The sequence below is a fragment of the Musca vetustissima genome, unplaced genomic scaffold (genome assembly GCF_032173495.1).
Source record: "Musca vetustissima isolate MV318-11 ecotype Yass unplaced genomic scaffold, APGP_CSIRO_Mvet_v1 utg698, whole genome shotgun sequence".
Lineage (NCBI taxonomy): Eukaryota > Metazoa > Arthropoda > Insecta > Diptera > Muscidae > Musca > Musca vetustissima.
In genome coordinates, this window is record NW_026885255.1 from 185,945 (window position 1) to 203,070 (window position 17,126).

At 33.7% G+C, this 17,126-nt stretch overlaps 4 protein-coding genes across 4 annotated transcripts; 2 read left to right on the top strand and 2 right to left on the bottom strand.

Moving 5' to 3' along the window:
- Positions 1-1,602: 1,602 nt before the first annotated feature.
- LOC133332408 (ejaculatory bulb-specific protein 3-like) lies at positions 1,603-2,006 on the bottom strand. Its single transcript, XM_061540810.1, has one exon. It carries the CDS (start codon positions 2,004-2,006, stop codon positions 1,608-1,610), a length of 399 nt encoding a protein of 132 aa, XP_061396794.1. The 3' UTR covers positions 1,603-1,607.
- A 5,895-nt stretch (positions 2,007-7,901) lies between these two features.
- LOC133332416 (ejaculatory bulb-specific protein 3-like) lies at positions 7,902-8,306 on the top strand. The gene has a single exon (XM_061540818.1). It carries the CDS (start codon positions 7,908-7,910, stop codon positions 8,304-8,306), a length of 399 nt encoding a protein of 132 aa, XP_061396802.1. The 5' UTR covers positions 7,902-7,907.
- A 4,466-nt stretch (positions 8,307-12,772) lies between these two features.
- Positions 12,773-13,169, top strand: LOC133332422 (ejaculatory bulb-specific protein 3-like). Its single transcript, XM_061540825.1, has one exon. The coding sequence runs from the start codon at positions 12,776-12,778 to the stop codon at positions 13,160-13,162; it is 387 nt and encodes a 128-aa protein (XP_061396809.1). The 5' UTR covers positions 12,773-12,775; the 3' UTR covers positions 13,163-13,169.
- Positions 13,170-15,319: 2,150 nt separating this feature from the next.
- LOC133332417 (ejaculatory bulb-specific protein 3-like) lies at positions 15,320-15,709 on the bottom strand. Its single transcript, XM_061540819.1, has one exon. The coding sequence runs from the start codon at positions 15,704-15,706 to the stop codon at positions 15,320-15,322; it is 387 nt and encodes a 128-aa protein (XP_061396803.1). The 5' UTR covers positions 15,707-15,709.
- Positions 15,710-17,126: the final 1,417 nt, after the last annotated feature.

Below are 17,126 nucleotides of genomic sequence, written 5' to 3' on the forward strand. Positions count from 1 at the left end.
ATTCATTAAAAATACTTTTTAAAAAATCCACGCCTTGTGGTTTCCTTAAAAAATATTTTTTAAAAAATCCACGCCTTGTGGTTTCCTTAAAAAATATTTTTTAAAAAATCCACGCCTTGTGGTTTCCTTAAAAAATATTTTTTAAAAAATCCACGCCTTGTGGTTTCCTTAAAAAATATTTTTTAAAAAATCCACGCCTTGTGGTTTCCTTAAAAAATATTTTTTAAAAAATCCACGCCTTGTGGTTCCACGCCTTGTGGTTTCCTTAAAAAATATTTTTTCTTACAAAAAAATCCACGCCTTGTGGTTTCCTTAAAAAATATTTTTTAAAAAATCCACGCCTTGTGGTTTCCTTAAAAAATATTTTTTAAAAAATCCACGCCTTGTGGTTTCCTTAAAAAATATTTTTTAAAAAATCCACGCCTTGTGGTTTCCTTAAAAAATATTTTTTAAAAAATCCACGCCTTGTGGTTTCCTTAAAAAATATTTTTTAAAAAATCCGCGCCTTGTGGTTTCCTACAAAAAAAAAATTTAAAAAATCCACGCCTTGTGGTTTCCTTAAAAAATATTTTTTTAAAAAATCCACGCCTTGAGGTTTCCTTAAAAATATTTTTTAAAAAATCCACGCCTTGTGGTTTCCTTAAAAAATATTTAAAAAACCAAGCCTTGTGGTTTCCTTAAAAAATATTTTTTTTAAAAAATCCACGACTTGTGGTTTCCTTAAAAAATATTTTTTAAAAAATCCACGCCTTGTGGTTTCCTTAAAAAATATTTTTTAAAAAATATTTTTTAAAAAATCCGCGCCTTATCATAATTTCAAAACATTTTTTTTAAAAAATCCACGTATTTTTATGGTGGCATAGGGGATGATAGATACCAAGCAACGGCTCTGATTGGCTTTAACATGGCGAAGTCCAGGCTTATCTTGGTCCCTCTTTCATCTCAATTGTGGACACTGACCTCCCCCGGGGTGTCGCCTAAAGTAGCTACTATCATCACCCGATGAAATAGTGAGCTAATATGTGCCGCGAGTTCTCCCGTAAAAACTATAAAAAAAATCCTGCTGGAAAAGGTCATACGAGACGCAGAGGTGAACAGAAATTACACTATGTACACCAAACAACACATGTTACTCGCCTACGCCGATGACATCGATATAATGGGTCGAACATTGCGAGCGGTAACAGCCACCTTTGAACAAATTGATAAGGAGTCTGCCAAAGTGGGTCTGGCAGTAAACGGCGAGAAGACCAAGTTGATGGTATCAACGCGCAAGACGTCCAGCGGACTCGGACCAACTGTGGAACTTGAGAACTTCAGCTTCAAGGTAGTCAAAGATTTTATATACCTTAATTCGGCTATGCTTTAACTTTACTACTTTAAAGATCCCCTTGCAAAAGTATTTAAAAATCCAAAGTCTGTTTGTTTTTTTTACATCCAACATTTTATTTTATAAATATAAATATAATATATAAAAACATTTTTAAATATCATAATACTTCTAAAACTTGAGACAGGGACATGTTTATACAAATTCAAGAAATTCAATAAAAAAACTCAATTCCTTACAAATTGAGTACTGTTTTTTTCCAAATGGTAATCACAATTTACAATTTAATACCACGCTTTTCAGCTTCATCCTTATATTTGTTATAGTAGACATGTTCCGGATCGTATTTCTCTTGCAGGGACTTCCATTCCTCGGGTTTATTTTCAATAATGTAACGAATAACTTTATCAGCATTGGCCTTTTGCTTCTCATTACATTTACTGCATTCCGTTTGCAAGGCATCGGGTAGTGTATTTTTCAATTCACGACCATCGGGGGTGCAGGTACCCTGATCAATCAAACATTTGTAATAGTTATTGAAGAGACGATCTGATTTTAGAATTTCATCGACGTCGATGTTATCATATTTTGTGGTATATTTGGTGTCATCATCAGCTGGCCTGGCAGCCACTATGCAGACGGAGGCAATCAATACGGCGATGATTAGGAATTTCATGGTGAGATTTAGTGCGCTGTAATTTATAAGAAAAGAGAATATATGAAAGTTGAAGAAATTAAAAATTGTACAAACGTAAATCTAAATCTAACCCGATTTACTCGAAACTTTACACACAAGCTATGGAACGGACAGATATCCATCTCAAAGACACGAAAATCTCCATGAACATGCAGAACAACAACATCAAGTGTAAATAAAAATAAAGAAATCGAAAGATATATGTAGGGACTTTATAGCCCCATTTACCTTAAATCGGACGAAAATATATATGGGTGCTATAAATCTGACCCGATTTTCTCGAAATTTGGCACATGTCATTCTAGGCATAATTCAGTATACTATGCAAAATTTCGTGCAAATCGAATGATATATTGGGGCTTTGGTGGACCATTTACATAAAATCGGACAAAACTATATATGGGAGCTATATCCAAATTTGAACCGATTTTCATGAAACTTATCACACATCATTCTAGACTCAATTCCGTACGCTATGCCAAATTTCGTCCAAATCGAAGAATGTATAGGGTCTTTGGTGCACCATTTACCTTAAAGCGGACGAACATATATATGGGAGCTATATATAAATATAAACCGATTTTCACGAAACTTAAGACACTTCATTATAATTATAATTCAGTGCGTTGTGCAAAATTTCGTGCAAATCGAAAGATAAATAGGGACTTTGGTGCACCATTTACCTTAAATCGCACGAAAATATATATGGGAGCTATATATAAATCTGAACCGATTTTCACGAAACTTAGCACACATCATTCTAGACATAATTCAGTATACTATGCAAAATTTCGTGCAAATCGAAGAATATATAGGGTCTTTGGTGCACAATTTACATAAAATCGGACGAAAATATATATGGGAGCTATATCCAAATCTAAACCGATTTTCACGGAACTTAGCACACATCATTCTAGACATAATTCAGTATACTATGCAAAATTTCGTGCAAATCAAATGATATATTGGGGCTTTGGTGGACCGTTTACATAAAATCGGACAAAACTATATATGGGAGCTATATCCAAATCTGAACCGATTTCCACGAAACTTAGCACACATCATTCTGGACCAAATTCAGCACTCTATGCCAAATTTCATGAAAATCCAAAGTTATATAGGGACTTGGGTGCACCATTCACATAAGATCGGATGAAAATATATACGGGAGCTATATCTAAATCTGAACCGATTTTCTTCAATTTCAGTATGATTCGTCACTGGGCCAAATATATGAGCTGTGCCAAATTTCATCCAAATCGGATCATAAATGCGACCTCTACTTTGTTTTAAGGAATCCACACCTTGTGGTTCCTTCAAAAAATATTTTTTTAAAAAATTCACGTATTGTGTTTGTAATGAAAACTACTTTTTAAAAAAATCTACGACGAAAATTTCACGGTTGATTGGTTTCTTCGAAAAATATTTTTTTAAGTATGTTTATTTCTTCAAATATTATTTAAAAAAAATTCAAGCCTTCACCAAATATTTTATTTTATTTATTTATATAAAATTTGTTTTTATATTTTTTTTGTTAATTTTGTGTTAAATTATGTTAAAAAAAATATTTTTATATATTTTCATTATATATTCAATAGTTTTTCATTTATTTTCAATTTTATTATACTAAATTTTTATTAATCACATTTAATCACTTCTATATTTTTTAGTTAATATTGAATATTTTTTATTATTTTTCTTTTAATAAAACTCACTTAAATCTTTAATCAGTTTATTTATCGTAAATCCAAAACCGACTAGTTTCTGTTTGGATGCTAGCCACCTATTTATATACAACAATTTATTGGCCATACAATTCAATTAAAATGTTGAGTACTTGCAGTACTCAATTTTCAATACCCCACCCCCCATCATCATCCACACTCATCAGCTGTTGTTCCCGCCGCCGCTGCACTTACTCATGCGAGAAATATTATTTTTAAAATTCTACGAAAAGCTTAGTTTGAGCTAAAGCTTTGCATGTTAATTACCGCCTTTTAATTTATTTTTTTTTCAAAAAATTTTCCGCCCAAAATGTCATAGCTACGGTACGGCATTTTAACGATTTTCGATTTCAATTTTTTATGTTGCTATTATAAACGTTATTTTGTTTTTATGAATTGATTTAAATGGCAACTTTAATCATTTTTAATTCCTTATTGAAGGTGGAGAAGTTTTTTTCTATTGCCATTAAACTAGTTGAAATAGGGTAAGTTGGAAATTTGAAAAAAAATTTAAATGTCAATTTAGAATAATGAAATTGAATTTTACATTTGATTTGAACTTTAAAAATATATATATATAATTTTAAATTAAAATTTCTTCAATTATTTTCTATTTCAATTGTTTTTATCAATATTAAAATCACTAATTAACAAAATATAATTGCTTCAAATTATTTTCTTAAAAAAAAATTAAAAACTGCCACTTCGAAGAAAAATCTCATCTTGAGGTTAATTAAAATTCAAAGCTTTAGCTCCATAAGAACAACAAACTAAAGAGCTTTCGTAGAATAGGAATATTTTGCTCACATGAGTGGCAAACTGCAGCTGAGGTGGGTCGGGACGTTAATAGAATGGATAATTGTGGCTCAGAGTAATGCAAGTACTCAATATTTTCCTTTTTTAATTACTGATGAGGGCTATGAATTGATCACCATCAATATGGCTATAAAAAGGTGGCTTAAACATGGCCATAAACTAGTCGTTTGTTAACAGCAAAGAATTGAACAATAATATATAGAATTTTTTGAATAGTGAGTTATATATAGAAAAAAATAAAAAAAAGTCCGAAAGTTATATTAAAAAAATAAAATACAAATAAATTTATTGGCTTATAAAAATGTGAAAAATTAAAAGAAAAAATTATAACCAATGTGTTAAAAAATAAACGGAAAAATAAATAATAACAAATAATAATATACATATACAAAAATATTTTAATTTAAAAACTAAAACATGTATTTAATAATACATAAAAAGTACCAAAATAAATTATTTTAAATATTCCAAATTAAAATTATCAAAAAATCTACAATCAAAAATTCTACATTATTTTCGAACTACTTTTGAGGTTATGTTGTCGGCGTTAGGCAAAAGAGCTACTGTGGCAAAAACATTCATTAAATGATTCTCTATTATTCTTGCCTTAAGTTCAAACCTCTAAAATGCAATAGGAGAAAGTTACTTCACTTAAAATTTCAAAAAAAAAAAATGTTTGCATTTTTCATTTTTGAGGTTAAGATTACAAGGTTAGGGATGAGAGCTAGGTACTTGAGTTCTATGGAAAAAATGTTCCTAAAATACTTATCAATTATTCTCTCTTCAGCATCGAGCCGAACATATAAGGTTATATATCTCTAAAATGCCATGGAAGAAAGTAATTACCTCACTTAAAATTCCAAGCAGTCTTTCCATTCTTTTATTTTGCTATAAAGTTTTCAAGGTTAAGGATGAAAGCTACGGGCTTCAAAATTCCAAAAATATTCCTAAAATACGTATCTATTATTCCCTCTTCAACATCGAACTTAAAATAGAACTTTTTATACCTACAAAATGTCTCAGAAGAAAGTTACTTACTTCACTTAAAATTTCAAAAAGTTTTTGCATTTATTATTTTTGATGTTAAGATTTCGAGGTTAGGGATGAGAGCTAGGGACTTGAGTTATGTGGCAAAAATGTTCCTAAAATACTTGTCTATTATTCTCTCTTCAACATCGAACCTAAAATATGAGGCTATATACCTCTAAAATTATGTTCAAGACTTCACAAAAAATAATAAAAATGTTCATACATTTTTTTATTTTTGAGGTTAGGGTTTCGAGGTTAGGAAATGGAGGTAGCCGTTGGATTACTTTGGCAAAAATATTCCTTAAATGTTTCTCTATTATTCTTGCCTTAACTTCAAACATAAAATATAATGTTATATACCTCTAAGATGCCATAGAAGAAAGTTACTTACTAAACTTAAAATTTTAAAAACATGTTTGCATTTTTCATTTTTGATGTTAAGTTTTCGAGGTTAGACATCGGAGCTAGGTGCTTGAGTTCTATGGCAAAAATGTTCCTAAAATGCCTTTCTATTATTCTTTCTTTAGCATCGAACCTAAAATAAAAGGTTATGTACCTCAAAATTCCAATAGAAGAAACTTCACATACTTCACTATGAATTTAAAAACATTTTCGCATTTTTTACTTTTTCCTATAAAATTTTGGAGGTTAAGGATGAAAACTAGGGGCTTGAGTTCTGTGGCAGAAGTGTTCATAAAATGCCTTTCTATTATTCTTTCTTCAGCATCGAACCTAAAATAAAAGGTTATATACCTCCAAAATGTTTCAGAAGAAAGTTACTTACTTCACTTTAAATTGCAAACAGTTTTTGCATTTTTTATGTTTGATGTTCAGTTTTCGAGGTTAGGGAAGAGAGCTATGGGTTTGAGTTCTGTGGCATAAATGTTCCAAAAATGCTTATCTATTATTTTCTCGTCCACATCGAACCTGAAATAAAAGGCTATTCACCTTCTCAGGAGAAAGTTACTTACTTCACTTTAAGCTCCAAACCGTTTTTGCATTTTTTATTTTTGTTATTAAGTTTTCGAGGTTAAGGATGAGAGCTAGGGGCTTGAGTTCGGTGAAAAAAATATTCCTAAAATGCTTATCTAAACCTGAATAGAAAGTTATATACCTACAAAACGCCAAAACGAAAGTTACTTTCCTCACTTTTTTAAATTGCATATAGTTTTCGCATTTTTTATTTTTGATGTTCAGTTTTCGAGGTTAGGGATGAGTGCCAGGAGCTTGACTTTTGTGGCAAAAATGTTCCTAAAGTACTTATCTATTATTCTCTCCTTAACATCAGACCTAAAATATAGAGGTATATATATCTAAAATGTCATCAAACATAGTTACTTACTTCCCTTTAAAATTCAATATTTTCCTGCATTATTTATTTTTGAGGTTATGTTTTCAAGGTTAGTGAAAAGGGCTACGTGCTTGACTTCTTTGGCAAAAATGTTCACGAAATGCTACTCTATAATTCTCTCTTTAACTTGGAAATTGAAATCCCCGATCCAATAAGTGAAAAATCCAATTAAAGGAATATAGATACAATTTGCATATTTTCTGTGTGATAGATTTTATGGGTTAGGGAAGCATGCTAGGGATTTGAGTTCGTTGGGAAAATTGTTCCCAAAATACGTATCTATTATGTCTATTTAACTTCCATCATGAAATCGTAGATCATATAGATCAAATATATATTTAAAATACAGTTAAAGTTATGAACTTCTTGTTTTCAAAATTATGAACACTCAAGAAATTGAAGATTGTGTTGTAATATATTTGTTTTTGCAAAATAGTCAGGCTGAATCCCAGTTTGTTGTTTTTATAAAAAACAACTATTTATTAGTGGGGAATGTATGGCATTGTTTGCCGAGGGGTAAGGCAGGGAAGACTATAGTTTCGGATCACGCCACTGATCCTCATCAGTTCCCTTGCCTGACTATTTTGCAAAAACAAAATACTGATGGTATCCCAAATAAACCGCCAACACTACTGTAATATATTTTAATTTGACGAACTTTGTTATGCTCTCAGAATTAGGTGCAATTCTACATTATTTTCTTTCCTCTTTTATGAAATAGGATCATGCTCCTTTTCTTTCATGTTCCTTTCTCCTCCTATTTTATTATTTCAATTAAAATTCTTTGTTATGTCAACAACATGTTTTGTTATTTTAATTACACAGATTGTTAGAGCTCGAAATATTAACTTAAATTCCCCTAAATAATAATAAATTAACAACTACAATTAAAATCTCCTTAATTAATGAAATAATTTTCAACCTAATTACAGACCAATTGTATCTCCAAACTTACAAACCATGAAATTCCTAATCATTGCCGTACTAATTGCCTCGGTCTACATGGTGGCTGCCAGACCAGCTGATGAAGAAACGAAATATACTACGAAATATGACAACATTGATGTCGATGAAATTTTGAAATCGGATCGTCTCTTCAATAACTATTACAAATGTTTGATTGATCAGGGCACCTGTACTCCCGATGGTCGTGAATTGAAGAATACCCTACCCGATGCCCTGCAAACGGAATGCAGTAAATGTAATGAGAAACAGAAGGCCAATGCTGATAAAGTTATTCGTTACATTATTGAAAATAAACCAGAGGAATGGAAATCGTTGCAAGAGAAATACGACCCGGAACATGTCTACTACAACAAATATAAGGATGAAGCAGAAAAGCGTGGTATTAAATTGTAAAGGGGAATTTTTATTTTGAAATACTCAAATGAAATGGAGTGACGAAACTGATGGTTCCTGTCTCTATGTGTATATGTATTACAATAATTGATTTTCATTTGATATATGATGATTATTGTTATTTGTTTGTTTTTTTATATCAGTTGGCTGTAATAAAATATTAATATTTTTATAATATAACAAGTAAAAATCGGTGTTTAAATAAATAGTAGTGGATCGATGCGTTTCATCTTCAGAGTTGATTTGAGTGTGAAAAAAATATTACGATGTGCACAATTTATATCAAATCGGACAGTCCATTCGACATACATTGGCCTTTTACATATTGAAAATGTTGACACTTTGTGGGGGAGATACCAGAAGGAGTGGACCAATATTTCCCCTCTTCTACTTGGATTTGAGTTTGAAACAAATATTACGATGTGCAAATTTTGTATGATAGATTTACTTCCTTCGAGAGTTAAACGGCATATACATTAGAACTTTTTATTGGGTTAACCTACTTTATGAGGATTTATTTGACATATATTCAAAGGAATTGACAATTGAAACCCACTGGGTTAACGAAATCCGGTTAAATGTAAACGTACTGTTATTTCATTTCTAAATCCCCGCCAATTTGTCTAAAACGGATTTGGTTCAATGAAATATGCAGTCCAAACCCCCATATTTCGATAAGGTACATTTTTGCCTTAGAATAATGGGTATATACTCTGTCATATGCCATAATGCTGATGATATAAAGAACGGGTTTGTAGGACCTAGTTCAGTCGCTCCTATCAGTGAAACGTTGATTTGAACTAGTTCGTTCGTGAACTGGTGAACTGTACAACTCTCTGTCTCTCTCATTAGTTCATTGACATTTCCCCATTGCAACAGGTTGCAACTTGCAAAATAGATTTTGTCGACGGTTTCGCGAGTCGTGTTTTCGGTCGGGAGTTTCGGTAAATTCGGTTTAAAGAAATGTTAATTGTAAAGTGTAATTAAATTAATTAATAGTTTATAAACCAGTGAATTTGATTGTTTTTGTAAAAGTTATAAAAAAAAGTTTTGCATTAACTACAAATTGCCCATCTGTTTTTGTGGTTCTTTATTTGTTGTTGTTGTGCCATGATTTTCTTTCTGCCGAAGTTTGTGTGTGCATTCATTCATGTAGTCCCTTAAGGGCCAACAAATTTGTTGTTATTCTTTGGGTAAAGTGAAAAAAGTAATTTTCAAAACAATATTTCAATATGAAAATGAAATTGAAATAAGTTTGGTGGCAAAATTGTGCTGTTGTTCTTTTATTTTGATTTAAATGATCATGTCGATGTGTGTGTGTGTGTGTGTGCATCTTGTGTTTTCGTTTTACGTTTACACTCTCGCCGTCGTCTCAGCCACAGTCGCAGTCGCTGCCGTCATCGTTCGATCTCTACTATAAATGACATTTTTCTCTCGTTGTTTTCGCCAAATTTTAAAAAAAAAACCTTGAGAGGTTTGAAATGAGATTTCAAAGGTAAGTGCAATTTAATCAACGTTTTTCTCAGGGAGGGGTGCTCGAATTCTCAATTCTCAAAATAATCAATTGTGTGAAGGACATTAACCGCGAAGGTCTATAGACCTTCGAAAACACATTACAAAAAAATTTAGACTCTAAAAAATATTAAAAAAAAAAAATTCCAAGACCCTCCAAAATCTATACTAATAAAAGAGTAACGGCTGAAGCTACAATCTTGAAATTTTAGGTGAGGGTCAATCTTGGTCCAAAGTTGTCAGATAGGGCTGGGTTTTTGGAAATTCGAACTAGAACGGTACAAAAAGTACTAAAAAACACTTAATATGATACCATTTGTGTTTGGCAATCCGGTAGAGCTAGAACTCTCAAATTTTAAATGAGTTTCACTGATAGAGTGTAGAATAGATATAGTAAAAGGTTTCTTGGACATTCGAAGTACAAGTATGTGAAAAGTACTAAAATGTACTAAATTTGGTACAATTTCGTAGCATGTGAATGGATAGAGCTAGAAACTTGAAATTTTGAAAGCGAATAATGGTTGAGATGAAGGCTATATTTATGGAGATGGTTTTCAAAGCGTTTACTCATGTTTGCGGAAAGTACTATGCGGTACTATATTTGGTACAAATTTAATTTGAAGATAAAAATCGAGCTGGAATCCTGAAATTTAAAATTAACATTACCGTCGAATTGGGAGATGTACGTATTTTTGGAAATTTGTTACTTATGTGTACCAAAAATTACTAAACAGTACAATAATTGGTACAATTTGGATTTGGGTGAACCGAAAGAGTGGGAACAATGAAATTTGGAGTTAGGATCATTGATGGGGTGTATGATTGTTGTATTCGTACTAATGTGTACCATATGGTAGCAATTTTGGATTTTGATGAACCGATAGAACTGGAATCTTGACATTTGGAGTTATAATCATTGTTGGTGGTGTTGAAATGAGCTATTTAGGAAGTTTTCGAAATTCCTATTAATGTGAACTAAATTTGGTTCAATTTAAATTTTAAGTGAACCGATGTAGGAAGTTTTGGAAATTTGTACAAAATGGTACCAAATGTGGATTTGGGGAACCAAATATTGAAATTAGGAAATAAGGTTACTTTGGATTGGGGTGTCGAAGTAATTTTGGAAATTCATACCCGTGGGTAATAAATTGTACTAAATTTGGTACAATTTGAATTTTGGATGAACTAATAGAGCTGGGATCATGAAATTTGAAATCAGGATCATTGTTGGGATGTAGGATTGGGGTATATAGGAAGTTTTGCAAAATCCTACTAATGTGTACTAAATGCTACCAAATTTGGATATGGGTGTACCGATAGAACTGAAATCTTAAAATTTGATTATAGCATCACTGTTGGGTTGTAGAATTGGGCTTTGTCGAAAGTTTTGGAAATTCGTTCTAATGTTTGCCAAAATTTGGTACAATTAAAATTTTGGCTGAACCAATACAGCTGGATTCCTGAAATTAGTAGTTAGTGTTACTGTTGCGGTGTAGGATTGTGATATGTAGAAAATTTTGAAAACGAGTACTAATGTGTACAAAATGGTACCAAATGTGGATTTGGTGAACCGATAGAGCTGGAGCACTGAAATTTGGGAATAAGGTTACTGTTGGAGTGTAGGATTGGTGCGTCGGAGTAGTTTTGAAAATTCATACCCGTGGGTACTAAATTGTACTAAGTTTGGTACAATTTGAATTTTTGGGTGAACTGATAGAGCTGGGATCCTGAAATTTGGAGTTAAGATCATTGCTGTTTTGTAGGATTGGGGTATGTAGGTTTAAGTTTTGGAAATTCTTACTAACGTGTACTAAATGGTACCAAATGATGGTTAGGATCACTGTTGGGGTGTTGGATTGGGGAATGCATAAAGTTTTGGAAATGTCTACTAATGTGTACTAAATTGTATACAAATTAGGGTTTGGGTGAACCGATAGAATCCTGAAATTTTGAATTAAGATTGGGGTATGTGTGTGAAGTGTTGGAAATTCGTACTTATGATTGTTAAAGTAGGTAGTTATGGAAATTTATATTAATGTGTACTAACTCGTACTTAATTTGGATTTGGGATAACCTATATTTGATTTTTTAATAAGTATTACAAGAGTACAAAGGGTAAAAAATTATACAAAATTCAGTATAGAGAAAGACTTCTGTTTGCGGTCAGAATTGGTGTGTAGGATTGAGATATAGAGGTAGATTAGAAAAACATACTATCAGAGAACATAAGTTAGTACCAATGGTTCTAAAATGTTAAGAATGGTCGGAATTGGGTTTTAAATACTTCCCACATTCGCTAAAGCAGTAGCGGGTATATGCTAGTGTTTAATAAAATGCACGCCTTCTATAGTCCTTCAAAATATATTAAAAAAATCTACACCACAACAACATTTAAAGAAATCTACGTCTTAAAAAATCTTCGCCTTAAAAATTTTTTAAAAGAATCTACGCCTCAAAAAATATTTCAACTGATTAATAATATCGAATTTTACAAGGTCGAACTGTACTTTTTTGGATCTAACTAAATATGACTCAAATCTGTATAGTTTTTTTCGAACAAGTAAATTACAAATTCAAAATAGAAAAAACAACAAATTAATTTGATAATAAATATTTTGAAATAGTTCCATCAATTGACCATGAAAACTGAGAAACAGTTATAAATTCTATTAAAATGCAAAGCCTGAACTCAGAAGTGCAATTAACTGCGTTGTGGGTGTGCTGGAGCTAGATGTACATATGATACAGAGGCCTGCAATTGTTCAATATTGGCAATAATAAGAAAGAAAAAAAAAAAATAAAACTTGGCCAAATAGTATAAATAGTTGGGTCTAGAATCTTGGCAAAACTTAGTCACAAATTGAACAGTTATTGGTTGGCAAGGTGCGTGAGTTTTCAATCAGAATAAAATTTGAGAATTTTTGTAAATAATATTTTTTTTAAATTCAGTGAAAAAAATGAAACTTTTACTCCTTGTGGTTGCGTTGAGCTCCCTCACCCTGGCCCGTCCGGAAGAGGAAAAATATACCACCAAATATGATAATGTGGATATTGATGAGATTCTGAAATCAGATCGCCTCTTCAATCATTATTACAAATGTTTGATTGATAAGGGTTCGTGCACCCCAGATGGCCGTGAGCTGAAGAGAATCCTACCGGATGCCTTACGTACGGAATGCCGTAAATGTAATGACAAACAGCGAGCCAATGCCGATAAGGTGATACGTTTTATTATCGACAAGAAACCGGAGGAGTGGAAGGCGCTGCAGGCTAAATATGATCCGCAAAGGGTCTACTACAACAAATATAAGGATGAGGCCTTGAAGCGTGGCATAAAATTGTAAATGAGGATATAAACTTATATTTTAAAAATCATTAAGTGTTAGATAGATCAGTAATTATGTTTCGAACATGTGTGAAATAAAGTGCTACAATCAGAGGCCTTCAATTTTTTTTATTTTTTGTGGGTCAAAACGTTTTTAAGGACCTTTCATAGTTTAGGCTTATTATTTAAACCAATTTTTCGAGGTCCTTTATAGAAGTATTTTCAGAAAAAAGAAGAAAAACGAAAGCGTGAGCAAATCGAGATGTACAGGAGTCAAAATGAAGTCCGAAAATTCTACCAACGGGTAAAACACCAAACCGAAGGCTTTGATGCAGGCACATCCTCCTGTAGAGATAAAGAAGGAAACCTGGTGACAGATACAGACAGCGTGGTGAGGATCTGGAAGGAGCATTTTGAAAAACTTCTGGTATCAAATAGTAGCAGTGAAGTGGATACCCCAGAACCAATAATAGATGACGGTATAGAGTGTATACCACATAGCCAAAATGAAGTCAGAATAGCAATCAATCGGCTGAAGAATAATAAAGCAGCGGCTGCCGATGGGTTATAAGCCGAAATATTCAAGGCTGGTGGTCAGATGCTGGTAAGGAGCATGCACCAGCTGATTAGTCCAATTTGGCTAGAGGAATGCATGCCCAATGATTGGAACTTCAGCAAGAAAGGAGAAAAGACTATATATGCCAATTGTAAAGGAATAAGTCTCCTTCCATCGCATATAAAGTGCTATCCAGCGTACTGTGTGAACGATTGAAACAAATGGTCAATGACATTATTGGACCATACTAATGTGGCTTCAGATCTGGCAAATCCTGGCCATTGACCAGATTTTCACTCTGCTTCAAATCCTGAAAAAAACCCCACGAAATACACATCGACACATTCCACCTATTCGTCGACTATAAAGCCGCATTTGACAGCCCTATCCGTTCAGAGGTGTATAAAGCCATGACTGCGTTTGGCATTCCTGCAAAATTAATACGGCTATGCAGGATAACTTTAAGTGGCACAAGATCAGCAGTTAAAGTCGGAAAGGACCTCTCGGAGCCCTTTAATACCAAACGAGGATTCAGACAAGGTGATAGTTTGTCATGTGACCTTTTTAACATCCTGCTGGAGACGCAAAAGTGAACTGAAATGGCACTCTGTACACCAAACAACACATGTTACTCGCCTACGCCGATGGCATCGATATAATGGGTCGAACATTGCGAGCGGTAACAGCACCTTTGAACAAATTGGGAAGGAGTCTGCCAACGTGGGTCTGGCAGTAAACTGCGAGAAGAACAAGCTGATGGTATCAAGCCGCAAGACGTCCAGTGGACTCGAACCAACTGTGGAACTTGAGAACTACAGCTTCGAGGTAGTTAAAGACTTTATATACATATATACATCAGTTTTGAAATTCGGAGGAGGATAGTGATGGCCAACCTATGCTACTATGGTCTGAGCAAACAACTCAAAAGCAAGGCCACCTCCCGCCAGACCAAACTCACACTCTACAAGACGCTGAAACTGCCCGTGCTGTTATACGAATCTGAAGCATGGGTACCTCCGCATGCAGATGAGACAGCTCTTGGAGTGTTTGAGAGAAAAATTCTCCGAAAGATCTATGGGCCGATCTGCGTTGACGGTGAATATCGCCGTCGAATGAACCATAAGTTGTACCAGCTATTCTCGGACATCGACATTGTTAGACGTATTGAGCTGCTGCGACTACGTTGGCTAGGTCATGTTGTGAGAAGGGATGAAGATGCCCCAGCCCAAATGGCATATAAAATCGAACCAGCTGATGGTTCACGCAGAATGGGAAGGCCAAAAATACGTTGGAAAGATCAAGTCGAAGACAACATCGCCGAAAATGGTCTTTCAAATTGGAAAAACTGCGCAAAAGACCGACGCGCCTGGAAATCTTTTCAAAGCTCGGCTTATGGAACATAAGTTCTGTCACAAGCCAGCTAAGTAAGTAATGTTGGTGGCTTCAAAAAATATTCCACTAAAATATATGAAAAACCAAAAATTTGAATTTTTTGATCGCAATATTTAATTTATTTTTGTATAGTTATCGAATAATAAAAAAAACAACAAATGTCAATATCAACAACAATTTTGGAAATCATAAACTTCCAAAAAAATATACGTATGTATATCGTGGGTCTTAGACTTTAATGCCACGCTTTTCAGCTTCATCCTTATATTTCTGATAGTAGACACCCTGTGGATCGTATTTAGCTTGTAGATTATTCCAGGCCTCACGTTTATTCTCGATTAGATAGCGGGCCACTTTCTCAGCTCCTTTTCTTTGTTTCTCGCTACATTTGCTGCATTCCGTTTGCAGGGCATCGGGTAAAATCCTCTTCAATTCACGAGCCTCGGGGGTACAATTTCCCTGATCCATTAGACAGTTGTAGTAGTTGTTGAATAGGCGATCCGATTTGAGAATTTCATCCAAATTGATGTTGTCATATTTGGTGGTATATTTATCCTGGGGCATGGCCAGGCAGCAGGCGACGAAGAGAGCCAGGGCAATGATTACACATTTCATTGTGGAGGATTTGCTTTCAGTTGGGCTGTTAAGAGACAATAATGGAAGGATTATAGAACAAATTTTGAAAATTTGTTTGAAATTTTCACAAAACTCACACTTTGAAATTGAACACTTCCGAACACCTTTTTCAAATGCTTCGAATTAGAAGACTACTTTCTCAATTGCTTCCCACTTCAGCTTTTATATATTTTTTCGGTCAATGGGCCAACCAAACACCACCGTTTAGTTGAGTCAATAGCCGAAATTTGTTTTTTTTTTTTTGCTAACTGCAAAAATAAACAAAACGTCTAAGTACCCTACCTCCCACCCGCTCCTCCAAATTCAATATTTACCCTTTTGATGGTAGTTTCGCACAATGCCGTTCACTGTTAATGTCACTGAAGCAGTTAATTACGACCATCATCACCGATTCCCGTCAATTGCGTCAATTGTTGTAAATCAAAGCAAAAAAATTAATCCGAAAATAAACAAATTTTGGGTAGTTATTAATTACGCTAAATGCTTTTAACCTCCAGAATGGGATTTTTTTTTATTATTTTCTTGGTATTTTGAAAAAATGCCTAAAATTGTACTAATTGAGCCATTAATTAGGAAATTAGAACAATAACATTTAAAGTGACAATATATTTGGAAGGTAAATTTCGTATTGAAATCTACAAATGACGTGGGTAATTTTTGTTTAATATTACGTGAGACCTTCAAAAATAATTTTAAAAAATCCACGCCTTCTATAGACCTTCAACAATATTTTTAAAAAATCCACGGCTATAACTTACTTACTTAGCTGGCTTGTGACAGAACTTTCGTTCCATAAGTCGAGCTTAGAAAAGGTTTCCAGGCGCGTCGGTCTTTTGTGCAGTTTTTCCAATTTGAAAGACCATTTTCGGCGATGTTATCTTCGACTTGATCTTTCCAACGTATTCTTGGCCTTCCCCTTCTGCGTGAACCATCAGCTGGTTCGCTTTTATATGCCTTCTGGGGGCTGGGGCATCTTCATCCATTCTCACAACATGACCTAGCCAACGTAGACGCTGCAGCTCAATACGTCTAACAATGTCGATGTCCGAGAATAGCTGGTACGACGCATGGTTCATTCGACGGCGATATTCACCGTCAACGCAGATCGGCCCGTAGATCTTTCGGAGAATTTTTCTCTCAAACACTTCAAGAGCTGTCTCATCTGCTTGCGAAAGTACCCATGCTTCAGATCCATAGTGTCCATAGGTCTGAGTAAGCAACTCATAAGTGGCCTTGCTTATGAGTTGCTTACTCAGACCATAGTAGCATCAGTTGGCCATCACAATCCTTATCCGAATTTCAAAACTGATGTCATTCGTTTATTTATGGCGGTACCAAGGTACATAAAATTTTTGACTACCTCGAAGTTTTAGTTCTCAAGTTCCACAGTTGGTGCGAG